Source organism: Artemia sp. Qi Xiang Cuo, chromosome 14 (genome assembly GCF_049724085.1).
Source record: "Artemia sp. Qi Xiang Cuo chromosome 14, ASM4972408v1, whole genome shotgun sequence".
NCBI classification, from domain to species: domain Eukaryota; kingdom Metazoa; phylum Arthropoda; class Branchiopoda; order Anostraca; family Artemiidae; genus Artemia; species Artemia sp. Qi Xiang Cuo.
The window spans coordinates 6,853,647-6,873,260 of NC_142807.1; the positions used below are offsets into that span (position 1 = coordinate 6,853,647).

Below are 19,614 nucleotides of genomic sequence, written 5' to 3' on the forward strand. Positions count from 1 at the left end.
GCCCTTCATTTTTTTCTTACAATATAATGAATAAAGGGCAAATATGTATTGAGAATCAAAATAATGAGGATAACACTCCAGCATTTAGTGAAAAAGGTGTATTTTAATAAGCAGGGTTTCCAACTAATTGGTTTCCTCGTATTAACTAAGACGTTATATTAATAATATTCACCCTAAGACTTTTAACTTTTCCGTTAATTAAGATCTATTAACTTTCTTACCATTTTACTAAGTCTAGAAAGTGAGTTTTATGAAATTACAAATTTTTTAATGGGATTTCAAAAAAGGCATCCACTACAGTCATGGTTTTTTAGATGGCCAGCCGCCAATACCCTGGTGTTTTTAACGTGGTATTCTAAATTTGGGCTTAGGATTAATTAGACATACACTCTATCACAAGGCAAAATTACCTTGTCTTTACAAAATATATAGATATATATATATATATATATATATATATATATATATATATATATATATATATATATATATATATATATATATATATATATATATATATATATATATATCAAATCGCTACGACTTCGACAAAATAAGAGGCGAGCGAGTTACGATGCCGATTTGTTTAATGCTACAGGATCTAATTTCGGCTTTGTCCAAGCTCGGTGATACACTGCAGCCTTAGGTGGTAAGATGTGGTGGTGCTGAGGTGAGGCAAGCAACTCTTTCCCAAAAGACATTATTAAGTGACCACGCCTATCTTGTATTAATTCAACGCTCAGATTTTTCAGTGTTTGGATATAATCTAGTACTCTACTTTCGGTTATGATTCCTACTGCTCTTTTCTGCATAGCTCCAATTTAGTCACATAAGTAGCTGGTATTGTGGACTAATGGGTCCCAAACAGGGGCAGCGTGTTCGAACTACAGTCTTAGATAGGCAAATTGACACTGCTGCTATCTCACTTAAATCGGTGCATTGCAGCAAAAGTTTGGATTGATGTGTTACCGGCTTTTATTAGCTTATCAACGTGCTTGGGAAAAGTCAATCAGAAGGAAGCACAAATCTAAGGATTTTTACGACGAAAAATTGGAAATGGCACTAGGGGGAACTCGAGTTCCCGCTTTAGGGGGCATAACCTAATAATAATTGATTGGAAGTGGCCGAGAGTCAATCTTTACTCTTCGCAATCATCAAAGAAGGGCTTTAGGAGGCTATCACGGAGCTGCGGCTCTATCACTTGGTTAGATACTAGAATAAAATAGCAGCTTGACATCTACCAGCTTGAATCTTCCATCAAAATCTATTAGGACGAAGTTGATCAGGCAGATGAAGATAAAGTCGGTTCCTTGTGGGGCTCTGCACGTTGTGTTTGTCCATCCAGAGGTAATGTCCCTTTTAAATAGTGGAAGTAAGCACTGTATTTGTTCTTTCAGAAAACTCAGAACAAGCATACAAATGCTAAAAACATTTATTTGACTGCTTTTGCGTCAAAAAGAAAAACGATTCCATGACAAGTTATTAACAGTATCAATTAAATAATAACAATATTTAACAACATTGCTAAGACAGTATGAAGAATGCTCCTAAAACAGGTTTTGCCGTAGTTAAAAAACTCATGAATTCAGTGAAACAGGTCCTCATGGGCAAAAGAAAACTCGTATTTTTTCAAATCTCCTTCAGGGCACATTTTTTAGATTTTTCTTAATGATTTCTCGTCAGCTAACTATTTCACTTGTTTTTATATAAAACTGAACCAAACTATTTAAAAATGATAACACACATAGGTTGTTTTGTGAGAATGTAACACTGCCACAAAAAAGCAGTGGATTTTTGTTAGGCATAGACAAAGAATATGAGCACACACACATATATAGCGTATATATATATATATATATATATATATATATATATATATATATATATATATATATATATATATATATATATATATATATATATATATATATATATATATATATATATATATATATATATATATATATATATATATATATAAATATATATATATATATATATATATATATATATATATATATATATAATATATATATTGACCAATACTTACACACGATGTGCAGTTACCTTTTGCTAATAGGTAGCAGTATTAGTTTAATAAATGAGAGAGAATGGCAAAAAAAAATTTCACTTTCATAACAGGTTTGCAAATTTGGTCGTACCCACTGAGCACAGACGCTCAATGCACACATTCCCTGTTTTGAACTTATTCAGCACGGAATCAGAACTGAATTAAAAAAAAATCGAAAGAACTTCGTCTCTCCAAGTATGTCACAGTACAACAGATACTGACATAATAAATAAAAGAGTTTTTGGAACTGTATGATGATATTCGTTATTATGAAAAACATTTGTGATAGTAAAGACGTACATCCTGTTACTATCACATAGATGTTACTAAGTGATACATGTCACAATATGATAGATGTGATTATGGCAACGGCTTAAGATCTCATTTAGTAGGATCAAGTTCAGAAAAAAGCTTTTTATAAAACCTGTAATTAAGGAATAGCAATTTGACCATTTGTAGATGCTAACCACAAAAAGTAATTTTTTTAAACAAAATGAAATGTCTTCGCTAAAATAAAAGTGACAGACGATTAAAAATTTCCTAAATTATAATTAAATCTGATCGAATCCTTTGATCAAAACTCCGAGAACATCGAACATCGAACTCTTTACAAAACTTTTTTTTAAGGCTAATGACTATTTTCTAGATAGAAACTCTATGAAAATCCGGTATTAAGCCAGTAAAATTAAAAAGACAAATACAAAGTTAGACATCCTTTAGAAATCAGATATAGTAGTCCACAAAGCTTGCACATTGCCACATCTATGCACGTTATATATCATAGGTATCTATGATACATATTGCCACATCTATGCACGCTATGTATCTCTGTCTATAAATAAATATCATAGGCAGCGCAATAGCGCTGCCTAAGTAAAGAACGATGTGGGCACAATGTATTATTTTTTATTTTTTCCTTTAGAGCAGGGCACTTCGTATCGAAGAAGTTGTCGTAGAAACTTCGAAAAAAGCACAATCAATTGGAAATTGGTGTAGCTTTTGCCCATTTTAAAATTCGAAAGTTATAGAAAGGCGACAAGAACCCCTTCTTCGCTCACCCATTACCGACTCGATACGGATCAAAATTTGAAATATCCAATTTGTTAAGCGGAGTTTAGTTACAGATAGAAATTATGTTAATCCCGTATTAAGCCAGTAAAATTCAAAAGACAAATAGAAACTCAGACATCCTTTAGAAATCAGATATAGTAGTCCACGAAGCTACACATTGCCACATCTATGCACGTTATATATCATAGACATGTATGATACATATTGCCACATCTATGCACGTTATGTATCTCTGTCTATAGATAAATATCTTCATGAAAGAACCCCAAAAGGATATCAAATTATCAAGATAAAATCGAAACCTCAATGATCTCAAGAAGTAGCTTAGTGAATAAAAACCGTCAAATTTATTAATAATATTTTTAGCTCTTCTTTTGCAGTGAAACAGACTTTGAGCGGCTGTTAGCCTTACATACTGAAGTTGAGCCGGATTGTTCACTACAATTTTTGTTTGGAAAAAAGTTTTCTGACCACACAAAGCTACCACTTCCCGTTATTTGTGAAAAAGGAAGGCTAGACTTATTGAAAAAGGCATGCCTTTTAAATGGACACGGGTCATCTCATACTGAAGAAAAACCATGTTCCTCTTAGCAAGTGTGCCACCAGGGAAGGGATCAGGGGGCTATGACCACCCCTGGTAAACAAGAAGATTTTCTACAAAACGTACTATGAGAGAAAACTGAAAAATAATCTTGCTTGAATACAGGCAAGAAAAAAACTTCCCTTAGTACCTATCTCTTCCCCACGACATTTTTGGCAGCGCTTTTGCTTCCTAGTATCTATGTACATGGTACTTTAGTTTTGAGATAATAAATTCGTCATTCATCTTTAGATTTTAAACTAGAAAAGAGGTACGGAATTAGGTTGAAGATAGTTAAGTCTTTATTTGTTGATGATTGGGGTAAACAATTGCTTTCTGGACACTAAACATTTGGTACGAGTGTGCAAGTGCCTGTATGGTGTATTCGTTGTCTAGTCTCTGGTGCCTAGTAGAGGACATGACCGCATTTCAGGTAACACTAAAACGATCTTCAGACCAAGGATAGTAAGACCTAGGCAAGAGTTGAGATGAACCTTTGAATAGGTAAATTTATTTACCGCGTTTGACGGAATTAAAATTTGAAAAGCAATTTCTTTGTATTGTGATTTCATTCTTCTTGAGAAAATTCACGGCGACTTTTGAAAACAGAAAGTTTATTTAACTCATCGTTCATTTGGCGAGAAGGAATTATCCTTAGAGCATTCGTTACCCCTGAAGGCACAGGTTGCAATATTTGTCTCAAGACTGGAGAATTCTCACATTGTCCGTTTTATATCCATATTCCAGACAAGTTACTAATTTATTTGTTAACTATTGTTAAATTAAAAGTTATTCAATTTGTTAAACGCCCTGAAAAGAAAAATTTCTCCATTGCAGTGGATACCAGAGGCTATAATGTTTAAGAAGTTTTAAATATTCTTCCCATTCCTGTTGCTTGCTATGCAATTTAGATTAGATATTAAAATACCAAGGACAGTGAAAATAAAATTTGATTTCTCAAACCTGGTTAAAATAAAACTTACTCAACCATATATAACTTGAAAAATTAGGCAAAATCAAGATTTCAATTTTTAACAAAAATAACGTCCATATACAGCTATGCTGTTTTTTATAGCAGCAAGGGCCAAATTAAAAAAAACGACGTAAATAATCAGCGAAAAATCAGCTAAAAACGTGTGGCACCCAAAACTTGGGAAAGTTCGACCTTCTTTGAATCAACAGGAATCAACAGATTAAATTTTTGAATTCAGTGTGAACTTTCAAGCATGAAAAGCATTACCAAATTTATCGACAAATTGAAATAAAAAGATTTGCTTATTTATTTTCACAGCTAAATGTGGCAAAACTGACCAAAATGTGATAATGCACTTAAAACTTCAGGATTTTTAAAACAATCATAAAGAAAATCTTAAGAAATCGTACCCTTCTGTTATGAATGTACTTAAACAGATCCTGGGGGGGAGATTTTTATTTCGATGTTTCTGGGACTTAAAGAAAGTATTGTCCGAAAAACAGTTTTCGCTATTAGAAAAACAATTGAAACAACATGGCAACTATGAATTATGACCAAGAACTGGTGACCTTAAAAATTATTGCCAGAATCACCAAGAAAAGTTTGTTTATGCCACATAAACACGAAAGAGTGATTTCAAGCTCTCGCTAACAGAGAACTCATTTTATGAGCTGCCAGGCACAACTCATTTTATTTCAGCACCTAAATCAGAGAATTTTCTTTGGACGAGGGAAAGGAGCGGGTTGAAACCTGATAAAGCTGCATATTAGGCTGCTACTTTTGTATCATGAAAGGGGTGGTATTTCGAGCAACTTTCAAAGTGAGTCTCCCACCCCCCATATTTCTAAGAGAATACAGGTTGTTGCAATCATTGTGACAAGAGTACATCATGAAGCAAAGCCATACCAAGATTAAGGTTTTGCCCTCTCCTCTTTGAAATGTGACTAAATATGTTTATACACTTTTTGTTTAACTGCTATGAAAGAATGTACCATCTCTGAGACTCCATCCCCCCCCCAATTAAAAGGTAGACCCAGGTATACAGTTTTCTTTTATTTTACCCATAGTTTGAGTCTAATTCACTTATTATGGCGTATTGATGAACACAGCCTCTGCTTTTGAAAGTGAGCGAGCCAAATCAACTTCCCAAATGCAAGGATTGCCAAGGCACCAAATCAACATCTAGCTTACTGAATCACCTAACGAATCACGTAACTGAATCACTTAGCGAAACAACCTTCCAATTCGAAGCTAGTTCACATAAGGAAGTGCACATTAATAAAAATCTTTAATACCTTTGAATAAGTTAAAAAAAATGTTTTCCAACAATAGGAATTATTTTGCATATGAAGTCATATAATATGTTAAACAAGAATAAACATATGGATATGAAGCATTACAAATATGGGTCTTCAAACACAGAACACCGATGACATCATAAGAAGTCATTTACAATAAAGCTCCATCTAAAAAGAAGATAAATGTATTAATTTCTTATTGGTTGAAATAGAACGTTAGCTTTGTCCTGTCTGAGGGTCTTAGCTGTCAACCCCGATGAAGGGTAAAAAAACACATCTATATATGCTCTCAACACAATCTACTTTTAACCAAATTGTAATTTAAGGAGTTGAGTGATTTCCAACTAGATCCATTGATTTCTTGACTTTTTTGTCTCAGTATTACTGATTTAAAAGTTAATTGATCATTGCACTTGTGTCTTATTATCGTCAATAAATTATTGTCATTAAATTTATTGTCTTCTCATTGGTGGCTACTTATCATAATGGTAGCAATTTGTTTTGGCAATAAATGAATCTACCCTAACATGTATTTTACCTAAAATATTTAAAATATAATTTCGATAATTGTAAATATGCTTACAAGTAAAAGTTGTTATTTCTTCCTACTGATTGGTCTTATTTAAATCATCCCAGGGGCACATGGGGCACATATATTATCACAAGGGGCACATACAATTCGTTCCTCTGAATTCATAAAATTATTAAAAAGTCACACAAATAATGAAATACAACGCAGGGGATCGGGGGCAAATTAAAAAAGTGGATTATTTAATAACTAAAGGAAACTACGATATAATTTATGAATAAATTTATATAATATAAAATACAAAATAAATAAAAATATATATATAATTTATATTTACAAAATATTTGATAAAATATTTATTATTTATAAAATATTTATATAATTTATAAAATATAAAATAAAATTTATATAATTTATAAAATATAAAATAAAATTTATATAATTTATAAAACATAAAATAAAATTTATATAATTTATAGTGTTTCCGACCCCTCTCCCTACTGTGCAGTTCGACTTCAAAGGCAAACCATGAACTAACACCGCAAAACTGAGACATAAACTCACAGAGAGGAACCTTTGTGTTCCTGCTCGGTAGCTGTTTTCGCTCTACAACCTTCTGTATATTTGACTAACTATTACACTATATAATAACTATCTTAATATACTATATATTTATCTAAATTTTGATCTAAAGTTCGGATTTTCAAATTGTGATTACAACCTCTTGTTTTACAAGACAAATATATTCACGGAATTTGCCTTTTATATACAAGCTTTAATTACAGAGTAAAGGCTAATCTGAATAGGCTCAGAATAAAAAAAAGGAATAAACTCTGATCCCGAAGTTCTAATGTTCGAATTGCGATTACAACCTCTTATTGAAAAAAGAAAAACTTTGTTCCCGACGTGCAGATGTTTGAACTGTGATCGCAACCGCTTATTTAATATGGACAAAATAATTCAAGTCACTTACCTTTTAAAAATCTAAATTATGAAGCACAGGGTAGTCAGCATATATTTCCTCTATACTCTTGGCTAATTCAGGGTCACCTTTCTTTTCGTCCATCATTTTTTTCATAATTGCTAATTTTTCGAGCCATTTTCTATCTACAGCATCTATATGCGCATTGGAATTTTCGTTTATCTTCTTGGCCTCATCAATGCAACAATTAGTTAACTGTACCAATTCCTCCCCAAGCTTTTTATCTAATTCAGATGTTTCCTTGAGGGTACCTTCTTTTTGAGCAGCCAAATTCTGCAAAGTAAAAAAAAATTAAGGATCCAGGTCAACGAAAATGCAGATCATCTCCCAAATGAATCGAAAAGAAGGTATTCTTTTCGTTAATCTGAAAAAATTAAAACAAACCTTACGAGAGGTGTTAAAGAGCATAAACTTTTATTAGTGGGGTCGGAGGGGGAGCGTCCAAAGCTGTGTCAGCCTCAACTGGGGAGCTTGGTACTACCAGACGTTTCTGGCAGTAGTAGTACAAACCTTCCAGAGAAAAAATTCCTACAGTCTATCAACAATTAAGACCGTTATATATACTAAGTCATATATACGTCCTACATGACCGTCATATATACATAAAATATGCTGATGAGTATATGTGATCGAAATATTTAGGATTCTTTTATTGTTTTTTCGCTGTCTAATAAAAGGATGTATCCCTATTTGAACTGTTATTTATTGCCATGGAAAGGCAGTGTGGTCTTCGAAAATACCCAAAATTTCACGATAAATATAAAAAAAACAACTTCAGCATAGTTTCACCTGTGAGGTTCCATGGCTAGAAAAGAAAAGGAGGCGGGAAAATTTTTCTCCTCTGGCCTCAATGGCCAGAGGAGAAAAAAATACCAACAAAAACAAACAAACCAAAAAAATTGTCCAGCACTACAGCCCTTTATTGTCCAGTGCTAGGCAGTATTGTCCAGCACTATAGAGAAGCTGTTGAAATTTATAAATACCAACATTTAGGTCTAGCTTGGAACAGGGATTCAGGTGATTTAAGAATACTACTACTACTACTAAGAACTCACCGCAACACCAAGCCGCCTGAGGCCAACACAGCTACGCACGATCCTCCTCCACCCCAATCTATTCAAAGCCTCCCTTTTTACACCCGCCCACGAAGTTTCCATTTCCTTTAAATCTTTCTTTATGACGTCCTCCCACCCCAGACGGGGACGACCTGCTTTCCGTTTAGCCTTAGACGGTTGGCCGAAAAGAACAATCTTCGGCAATCTGTCATCCTTCATCCGCACAACGTGCCCCAGCCACCTCAACATTTCTTTCATTATAGCCCTAGAGAGCGGTATTGAACCACATTTTTCGTATAGCCTATTGTTTGAAATACGGTCAGTCAACCGGGTACCCAGAACAATCCCTAAGCAATTTCTCTGGAAAACATCTAGCAAATCTTCATCTGCTTTTCGGAGCGTCCATGCTTCAGAGTCATATTTGACCACTGTCGTCACTGTAGCTTCTAATATTCTAATCTTGGTTGGCAGACTTATCTTCCTATTCTTCCAAATGTTTAACTGTGAATCCCGATTTTCAGACATAAACAGACTCAAGACCTATCCAGGGTCAAAAATGTTTGTATTTCGATGTTATTTGTATTTAAAGAACTAAAAATGATCCTTTTTCGTAACAATACTACCTCTGATGATAGTATTGTTAAATACTACCTCTGATGATAAGTATTATCATAAATATTATTTTTGAAACTATTTAATGAATTTCAATATTACATTTTCAATTTGTTTTCACTTTTACTTCCAGTTGACATCATTTAAGAATTAAAATTTGTGAAAATATGTTGTATACTATGTTGTACAAATTTTATCAATACTAAGTTCGTATGTATGATGCGTTTCCCATACATACACAGGGAAAGTGTCTCCCATAGATACATCCAAACATACATATACGAACATAGGATAAACACTGCTGACATGAGAAACTTACAGTAAGCATTTCATTTAGTTTCTGGATATGCAGCTCCTTCGTATCAACTTTCTTCCTTACTTCTGCATACGTTTTACGATATCGCCCCAGCTCCTCTGTCTGGAAGATAATAATCATTCATTAATTTGTGTTTATTAATTTATGAGAATATTTTGAAAATCAAAAGATTTGTAAAGCTTTTAGAGAAAATTACCAGCCCAGTCTCTGTTTGTGACATTCTATATTTTAATTTTGTAAGACAGTGCGTATTTTCAGCGATTTCTAAAATATTTCTACAATAGAAATTTTAATTAATATTCCTAGTGATATTTCTACAATGGAAAATAAAATCTAACACAACTTCAAGAAAATAACATAAACAATGTTTAGGGCTAAAGCTTTGACAAAAGTGATGCAAGGCTAAATAGACATGAACTTGTGGCCAGCCACGTGCGAAAGATTTATTTCACGGAGTAGAGGGGGGGGGAATGATAATTTGAATAAGAAATGTCCATAAATAAAAAAAAATATAGGATTTCAGGAAGGCGAAGTCTCAATAGTCCCCCTCCCCTACTTACGTCCCTGTCTCAGAAAGTGTCTTAATAATTGCAAAAGAATACATAACAAAATCTCAGGACTCTAATCTTACCTCTGAGGCTATTTTTTTTCAGATGTCATTTTAATATTTTTGAGGTTGTTTTTTTAATTCTTCTTAGATTAGTGATCTAAGGACTAAGAATAAAATGTAATCAAAAGCCCTTTACGTGGCAGATTGGTGCTTCGCTAGGTAATATGCGACACAGGGTTCAATTCCGGCTGCCGAGAAGTTAGGCGACTGGCATATTACCTATCATTGTAAAAACAAGTCAGTAACTGAAGCGTTCCTTCCATACCCAATGCTTGACCAGAAGGACCACCTGGAAAGGATCGAATACCCAGCTCTTCTGGTAGTTTCTAAATTTCCCGAAATCCCTTATACAACTCTTTCGGCACGTTGTGATGAATTGCGTTTCAAATTTGGTGCCGACATTTTGGCAAATCCACGGCTTCGTGAAATCCTCCCCCTGAGTATCTCCCTTCGCGCCAGTAGATCCCGCGACAAGTAGTTGAATCAATACCTAAAATGAAGCCAATACCAGCACGACATATGCATTACGACATTTTTGTTCCCTTTTTTGTCAAGATTTTTAATAATACACTCACTCGTCAACAATTGTACGTATTTGTGGGTTTTAGTTCATTATTCTTATTATTTGTTGTCGACTTTAAAGTTTTTTTTTTTTTTAATTTGAACAAGAGTTATTTTATTTTTTGCAGAGAATTGAATACTTCAATTTCTTAGGTTTTGGTCTGACTATTTGGGATATTTGGAGTCGACATACAATTTTGTGTGACGATGGCTATGGCTGTGATTTGTAAGGTTTTTATAGTACTTTATCTTTTATTATCACAAGAACTGCCAATGATCGGCATGGTCGTGTAAGTCGTTTGACAATAAAATCATTTGAGTTTGCGTCACCAATGGCTTCGGAGGTTTTTTATCCTCTATTCAATATCCTATTCGGCACAATAATTTAAATTTAAGCTATTTTGACTAGAATCTTAGCAGAATTCTGTAAGATCAGCTAAGTAGGATCTAAACAGAAAAAAGAATCTAATAGGAATAAGTGTCTTTTTTAGGCATAACTAAACAAAATGAAAATAAAACCCATCTGATTAACTTATTCATATTTTTACTTCTCAGATGCTTCGTCAAATTTCATCCTTTACCATTAGGTGTGTTCATAGTTGTTATTTATGATCAAACGAACGCAAAATAGTAAATCTGAAAATCATTTCTCTTCATGAATAAAACCTCAACAAATAGGCTTACGGTTCAAATTCAGTCCTGAAAAAAAAAATTCAAAATTCTATATTTATTATAATGAATTGATTTGAACAATTTGAGCTAAAAAATAGACATTAAGTAACATCACTTTCCTGCATCAAGGTCGTTTCTTATATTATTATACACCAGAGCTAATTGCAAAATACTGTTGGCTAAGCTGTTATGAAAGGAAGAATCAGCAAGATTGTGGGGTCAGCACAGTAAACAGTTTTTGACTTTTTTTAGAAGAATGAAAATGTCAGTACCTTTAGACGTAAGAGGAACAATCTGAATACAGTACTTTGTCTTAAGTGTAACTGCATGCTGGATGCCCCCCCCCTACAGAGAAACATTTCTTTGTTACGACACCTCTGCAAACAGCAGCCACACTAAATATAACATATTCCTCCAGATTCTCTTCATCGCCCCAAGTAACTACACGATAAGATATTTTATTTCAAATTACCGCTATCACAAGCCCCGAAAGTCCGAATTCAATTTTCGGGTTAATAAATAGGACAAGAACATAAAAAAAGCTTAAAAAACAGTGAGACACTTAATATTGGCAAAAGAATGTAAAAATCAAAAAAGTTTGAGGTAAGTACGGAAGAATGGTAAGTAAGAAAAGGTTGATGATTTGTTTTCAGATTTTATGAAGAAAAAATACGAGTGAAGTTTTTGTTGTTTTTTTTTCTTTTACAAAGCGGAAGATTTGATATTAGTACAAAAAAAAACTGTGAATTAAAAATAACTATATGTTTGTATTCAATTACAACTGTATTTGCATATAAACTTATACGTAGCCTATACAGAATGAACCGTTACTATACACCGTTTTTTGAGTAGTACTAAGAATTTTACAGAACTACATAGTTATACATGAGATATTAGGGGAAATGCCAGTAGATCAGTTAATGGGCGTGGGGAAAAGGGACCTAAGGCGTAAAAAAAAATTTTTAGGCTCAAAATTTCCAGCTTTTTGGGATAGGTCCATCAAAATAATATTTTACTCCAATACTGTGATTTCAGACTAATAAGTTAAAAATTTTGTGTTCAATAATTAAATAAGAAAGATTTGAAAAAAAAAAAAACATAGAGACAATCCTTGTAGTTTGAAGGTATGTTCTTATAATTCTAGGAACTCTTCCCAGAATATCCGTTGAATCACAAGATATGCTAATTTTCTGGGAGAAGGGGGGGGATATGTCAAATTATCCGGTTTCAAGATGCATTTCCAATGACGTATAGATATAGTAAATTGGGTTAAGGCAATGAATTTTATTTGAAATAATAACATTTTTGTTTTTACAAATATCACCAGTAACTTACAATTTCCTGACATTTTTGCATATGGTCATTCATTGCAGATTCCATAAATTGCATGTCGAATTCACTTTGCTTGACTATCTCTTGACTCATATCCCTTTTTGCGCTGTCCTCCTCTATTTCTTCTTCGATTCTATAATTGGAGGATAAATGACTAACTTTACCTCCTTTTAGAGAAAGGGAGAGGAGGAGGGGGAGGGAGAGTGAGAGAAACGAAAAAATACACAAAAAGATTTCGCTAGGAGAACCATGTCATTAGAATTCATACGTTAAGAAGAAGAAAAATATAAGGCAAAAGCAAATGGACCACACATTACAGTCCAATATTTAGGGGTGACATTATGACGATTTTTATGGAGAAGGGAGGGTGACAAGAAAACAACCAAAAATTATGGCTCTAGGACAGAATTTTCCTGGAAGGGTCCTTTGGAACAATCTTAGGGGAGATCACCTCTATCCCACCCTGTGTCCAGGCATGATTTACGGTTAAAACCAGCTTAAAGTTAAAACATACAGCAGCGTAATAAAAAATTGAAATGATACATTCAGTTTAAAATGCCAGAGAAAGAAACAGAAACTAAGTAAACAAGAACAAAACATAGAGAACACTTAACTTTAAAGCCCCCCCTCCCCAAAGAGAAAATCAAAATGCGCCAAAAAAGGAGCGATACAAAAAAGGGTAGTAGTGATAGAGGATTCAAACGTTTTCAAATCGAACTGGTCACTCTAGACAGGAAAAACAAAAATTTTGATGGTAGAGTCATGGGCGTAGGCAGCATTAGGCAGCATATCGTCTAGGGGGGGGGGGGAGTCGATAGTGTGATGGAGTTTTATCAACTGTTTTTTTCCAAACCATCTGCTTTTACAGCCATATCTAGTGTAAATTTGAAGGTCTAGGGGGGGGGGGCCGCTGCCCCCATCCCTACGCCCATGGGTAGAGTTGAATAATAAGCTAAACTTCCTAAGCCTTGGACTTGGACCTAAACCTTGGATGTTCATGGCGAATATAACACGATATTAGCATAAAAATCAATTTATTTTTATTGTTTCACATCATGATTAATAACCATATTTAGTATCCATTTATTACAAACAAGGTAGGATTTCAAGTATATATGAAAATTTTCCTTCCTATTTTTTTGGCATTCGGAACTTTTACAGAAGTTTTCTTTACTGTCTGCTTTCTTTCAATTTTTTTTTTTTATATCTTTTTTTTATTTGAGATATTAGTGGAGAAAAAATTAAAACACTTTTCAATCCCTATCTAACCCACGAACAAGGTTTTGATATATTGTCAATGATCTTGCCCAGTGATTGTTCATAAGGCAGGGTAATTTGTGGAATACGCTGTCGAGGTTAGAAAGACTGAAGTCTGTAATGGGTGCCAAAGCATACGGGGAGGGGATTGATCCCCCTCGACACATGAAGTGTCGACCCTGGCGCAGGAGAAGATGCCCTGAGGAGTAATTCGGGGTAGAATGAAGAATTTCTATTGCTAGTACCAGCTCTGAAGATCAGGTGTTGCGTGTTGCTGATGGCTAAAGAGGGGTGAGTGACTCTCCCCTCTCTTTGAGAAACGACCGTTGCCTGTCCAAGACAGTCTCAAGCTCGCCTATGGGGTTCTCAGGATAGGGAGGGGGGAATGTTAGAAGCTTTGAGACTACCTTCAAATGTTCATCGACAAAAGGAAAAAGATAGACTTGCCTGTCTCAAAACACCATACCCTTGGGGGGCATCTATTATCCCAGCGACTATTGTGTTATTTTATCTTTTTATGCTGTGGAGACAATGAGCATTTATGGCCTGAACCTTAGGTCAATTGTTTGTTTGACCCCCGCCCCCCCCAAAAAAAAGGAAGAAGTAACTTAATTGACCTAACTGAGTACTTTTTTCAGCATGGTTCACAGCCCCGAGATTTGATACAAAACACATATGAGCAATTAAGCCTACTGCCTGTTTTAGGACTACGGGCGTTTCATACACTTTCTTCATATTAAGACTTTAGCAGAGCATGCACCGTGCATGTTTTGATAGCTTAGTGCACTTGAGATCCTTAATGACCAAGATATCAAGAGATGACTTAATATTACAGACCAAGAGATGACATTCGGTCCTCCATATAAGTTGACATCTCATTGGTTTTTCTGCTCAGTCAACCTTCTCTGTTCTTCAGAGGGGGATGAGAAGTCAGAGGCATCTTGATCAGAACATAAAAATATTAAACATATTTCTTTGTTTAGAATACAATTTAGCAAATTCTGTTTTGTAAGTAGGTTTTTTAACAAATATTTTCTTGTTTACTTTTAACATATAAGTTTAGTTACATATGCAAAAAAACAGTGATACCAGAGATCTATACAAACCATCACCTTCGATTTTCATTAAAAGTAAAAAGGTTCATAATAGCAAACCTTTTGATTATACCCAGTAATTCATCTAAGCGTTGCTTCTTTTCCAAAAGAATATTTCGTAGCGCTGGTTGAACAACACTTTTCCATCGTCCGAGCATATCCGTGTTCCCTATGTACTCCTGTGGGTCAAAGCAGAGATCTCCTGTCTGAGGAATTAACCCGATGGTTCGGGCTAGCGATCGAAAGTTTTGAACGGCAGCATTACACTGAAAAAAAATTAGATCAATTATTCAAGAAAGCCATATGTTACTCCGGTAGGGGTTGAAACCCACCATACCATATCAACACAGTTATAACCTGTTTAATTAAGGGAAGCAGTGATTAGCAAAATGATGGCACTAAACTGTTAGTTACGCACTAGGGTTATGATTCCGTAAGTACCATTTCAATTGCCAAAGTTCGGGTGTTCTCCATTCCCTCATACTGTTGAGCCAGTGAGTATTTGAAGCTGATCAAACAAGTTTACACAGTTCAGAATAAAATTCAGAATGCAGAATGTAGCATTGGGTGAACAAGGGTTTTAAAGCATTCTAACACATCCGAGTTACCTATACATCCTTGCGTGTCTAAAAGGAGAGAGAACAGATTAACAATTGGACGTTTTGAAAGGTAGCACTATCTTAGACATATTTGATTCTTTTCCTCAATTTTTTTTTCACTCTAAATTTGAACTAACATCCTAACCGTTTGATTTGTTTTTCTTTTGAAATATTCGAAATATTCATTTCCTCTCAAAAAAAGGGAGAGGGGGATTCTTCCTTAGATCAGTTTGAATTGCATCCTGTTCCTTGGAAAAAAATAAAAAAAAATTGACTCTAGCCAACTTTGACCTCCCTTACCCGAGAATAATTTTCTGAACCTTCTTCTTCTTCTTCTTCTACGTTCTAAGAATTCTCTATGTCAAGACTAAATTTTTTTGGTATGGTTTTTGGTTTGGTATGTTTTTTTTTGGCCCTTTTTTGGTATGGTTTTTTTGGTATTTAATTTTTTTAGTATATAATTTTTTGGTATGGTATGGTTTTGTGGCCCATTATTACGGATTACTTATATACGGATTAGACCTTAGATAATCGTTTCTCAACTCAACGACTTTTTTCGTTGTTGCATTTATATCTTTCCGGGAAAAAGGAAGCCCGGTTAATACGATGGATATCAAGTCTCACATACCCGGAGTCCACTTTTTTAACAAAAAGGGATATTATACTATTAAATCTCATTCCCGCATCAAGTCTCCTTAGGCAAGTACGTCTGCTCACACTCCTCAACGAAATCTGTTCAAAGCTTCGCTCTTTAGTTCTTCCCATGAATTTCCTTTAAATCCTTTCATATGACCTCTTGCCACTCCATTCAAGGACAAACTATTTTCGTCTGACACGGATGGAAGACCAGAGCATAATTTTTGGCTTTTTATCATCCTTCCTCCGTGTAAACCTGAACTACCCAACTTAACCAGTCTTTTCGCTATAAAACGACATAGGAGCAGACGAATCAGGTTTTAGGAGGTGCTCTTAAAAGTTTTTTTTCTGAAAGGCGTAAGTTGCATCAATTAATCTCCAAGTTTATAACCTTTATTTAATTTTTAAGAGAATTAAAGAAAATTTATAAGGTAAGAAGATTATTTCAAGTTAAAAAGTAATTTTAACATTTTTCCACCCCCTTGACATTTTTCTTCCTGGCTAACAATATTATATTGGCTTGCTTTTTTTGCATTTTGTGTTTATTGACTCGAAAATGCAAATTAGGCTCATCTGGGCCTGTAAAGAAATTTCCCAGAAATAAACCTTATTTTAAAACTGAAGAAAAATCCTAAGACGTACATACAAACCTATAGCTTAAAGTGCCAAATCTTTGCAAATCCTTGGATATTTAAAGGATTTTTGCAAATCCTTTACGACCTCAGGGCGTATAAGCATTATACATTTTTTTTGGGTTTTATTTTGGTTTTAGCCTTGAAAAAGTTTAAAATTTAACTTAAATCCTTGGAAATAAATCCCCCTTACCTGATTCCTCTAGAACACCTTCACATGTAAAATTTAGTCAAATAAACGATGTGCTACAAATAAACGAATTCCTTATATAAATTCAGGCAAATTCCCCTAAAGTTCATTCCCTCCGGATACTCCCCTCTCCATGAAAAATTCTTCCCATAAGAAACCCATCCACAGAAACTTCCCTCCTTGCCTAAAATGTCTGAATACTTCCCAATCAAGTACTAAATGTAAACGAAAGGCCAATTTTATAATTTGGACCCCTATATCCGGAGGCTCTGGGGGGTTATATCATCCTCAAAGGCATAGTTGTTGGAATTTTAAACTATTCAGAACAAAAAAACTATCTCAAAATTTTTATCTAATTTGGGCGTTTTCTTCTCTTTGTTAATATTTTTTCTCGGCTTACAACCCCTTTGACAACACGAAGATAAAAGAATCATCGAGCTCAAGTTTATTTACCTTTTCAAGAGCTTTATTATAAGAGGTTTCAGAGAGACCAATTTCTCTCTCAATAGACGCACGGGTATCTTTTTCTAAAGCGACCTCACTCCGAAGCTGAACAAGTTGTTGGCGCTGGCTTTCAAATTCTAACTTCGTAAATGGCTGACTTTCTTTGGCTTTCTTTAACTCATTGATTTGGCCATGGATTTCAAGTAATCTATTACCTATAAAAAAAAGGACGGTTCATAAAAAGAAAGGTCAATGACGATGATAAAATCAATAAGAAAAAAAAACAGTTTAAAATTACATTAAAAAGTGGAGATAAATGTACGGTGCTTGGACAACGTGAAGTGTAGTACTAATCTCAAGTCGGATTCACCGAGAAAACTTTGGCCCCGAAAAACATTGAATTCACTAAGAAAAACTATTATAACAATCAATGGCATTAAGATAATAATATTAAACATAAGAAATGCCAAAGATGGACTATCTTATATTTGGAATGAGGGACTAGGACTGCCAGAGAATGATGAATCACCTATGTCTCGGTTTCGGAATAGAGGGACTAGGACTACCAGAGAATGATGAATCACCTATGTCTCGGTTTCGGAATAGAGGGACTAGGACTATCAGAGAATGATGAATCACCTATGTCTCGGTTTCGGGATAGAGGGACTAGGACTATCGGAGAATGATAAATCACCTATGTCTCGGTTTCGGGATAGAGGGACTAGGACTATCAGAGAATGATAAATCACCTATGTCTCGGCTTCGGAATAGAACGGAAGACCTTGAAATCCAGATTTGGAACCAGGCAGTAAGAAGGTCAGACACGTTGAATTTTATGTCCAAGTTAAAGAGGTTTGTAATTTTGATCATTATGTAAATATTATTTATTTTTTGAAATAGAAACATGGTGTTTGATAGAAAAAATCTGGCCTCGATCGCAGATTATTCTTGCCCCAGATGTAATCCAGGAATAAAGGAGGTGGCAGAAATTCTAGCAGGGTGCCAACAGCTTTCTAATTTAAGAAGTAATTTTTTGAGGGAGAATTCCTTGAATCCCCGGGGAAGCAGCAGATGACTTTGAAAAAGGTGACTTTTTTATTATCCACTAATACTATATCATTGTATCTTTGAAAACTTGTGAAAATCAAGTTTGTGTTGTTGTTTTTTTCTGTGCTATTTTTTGGGTGGGGGAGTGAAGAGATGATTATTTTTTAAGTCCTTATACTGTGATGTGTTTTAGGATAAATTTTGTATGGCCTTATTCAGCTTACAATAAGACTTATTATAAGTAATGATAAGGTAATAAGAAAAAATTACAGCTTATTTATATTTCTTTTGAAAAAAAAAAAAAAAACGGACAGAGGTTTCAATCTAAACGCCATGGTCGTACTTAAATAAAAAGCAAGAACCAAAATCATGTACTCAAGAGCTAATTCGGCTACTTTTACTTGAAACACTACTTCCCAACACTGCTTCATACACACCAGGTAATAAAAACTCCGATAAAATGGAGGTGATGCAAGTCAGATATTTCCAAAAAATAATGAAAACCCTTTATATAAGTAAACAATTAATCTTCTTATGTATTCCTTTGCATAATTGTTCTCCTTTTTTCATAATCGTTCATTCCTATAAAAATTTTTTCTTTCTGTTTTTCACCTTTTCACGGGCAGTGTCCGGTTCATATTGTGAATTTGGACCAAGCAGTTACCACCCACACTCCACTAACGAGCTTTGTGCCAGCTTTTGTTGAAATCCTAAATAAATGAAAATTGTAATGTGTCATGTGTATTGTTAATGTGTTAGTTTTTTTGTTAGCATTTTTAGTTGACAGACCAGTCGGAGCCATCGCTGTATGTTTTTATAATGTACCTGACGAAGAGAAACAATGTTTATATAATGTTATATTTTGATTTACCTGACAACAAAACATGATGTACCGACAATGTTTATGATACAACGACAATGTTATATGTATTTTTTTTTTTTTACCTGACAGAAAACAACTAATTTGACAGTTTGATGTTGTGAAAGTTCATTTGTTAATAGGCATCATTCAAACAAATAAAAGCATGCAAATAAAAATAATATATAAATATA

The 19,614-nt window shown here is 34.3% G+C and overlaps 2 protein-coding genes across 2 annotated transcripts in view; one reads left to right on the top strand and one right to left on the bottom strand.

The window, feature by feature from the left end:
* LOC148944074 (tubulin polyglutamylase TTLL5-like) overlaps positions 1 to 3,733 on the top strand; it is a 136,971-nt gene extending 133,238 nt beyond the window's left edge. The window contains exon 12 of the mRNA XM_089100602.1: positions 3,523 to 3,733. Within this exon, the coding sequence (XP_088956728.1) occupies positions 3,523 to 3,733 (211 nt within the window). The remainder of the gene's footprint in view (positions 1 to 3,522) is intronic.
* Positions 3,734 to 5,970: 2,237 nt separating this feature from the next.
* LOC148944075 (uncharacterized) overlaps positions 5,971 to 19,614 on the bottom strand; it is an 81,364-nt gene continuing 67,720 nt past the window's right edge. The window contains exons 9-14 of the mRNA XM_089100201.1: positions 17,524 to 17,729; positions 15,074 to 15,279; positions 12,666 to 12,795; positions 9,491 to 9,589; positions 7,496 to 7,777; positions 5,971 to 6,161 (exon numbers count right to left, since the gene is read on the bottom strand). Of these exons, the coding sequence (XP_088956327.1) occupies positions 7,499 to 7,777; positions 9,491 to 9,589; positions 12,666 to 12,795; positions 15,074 to 15,279; positions 17,524 to 17,729 (920 nt within the window). The 3' untranslated portion in view covers positions 5,971 to 6,161; positions 7,496 to 7,498. The remainder of the gene's footprint in view (positions 6,162 to 7,495; positions 7,778 to 9,490; positions 9,590 to 12,665; positions 12,796 to 15,073; positions 15,280 to 17,523; positions 17,730 to 19,614) is intronic.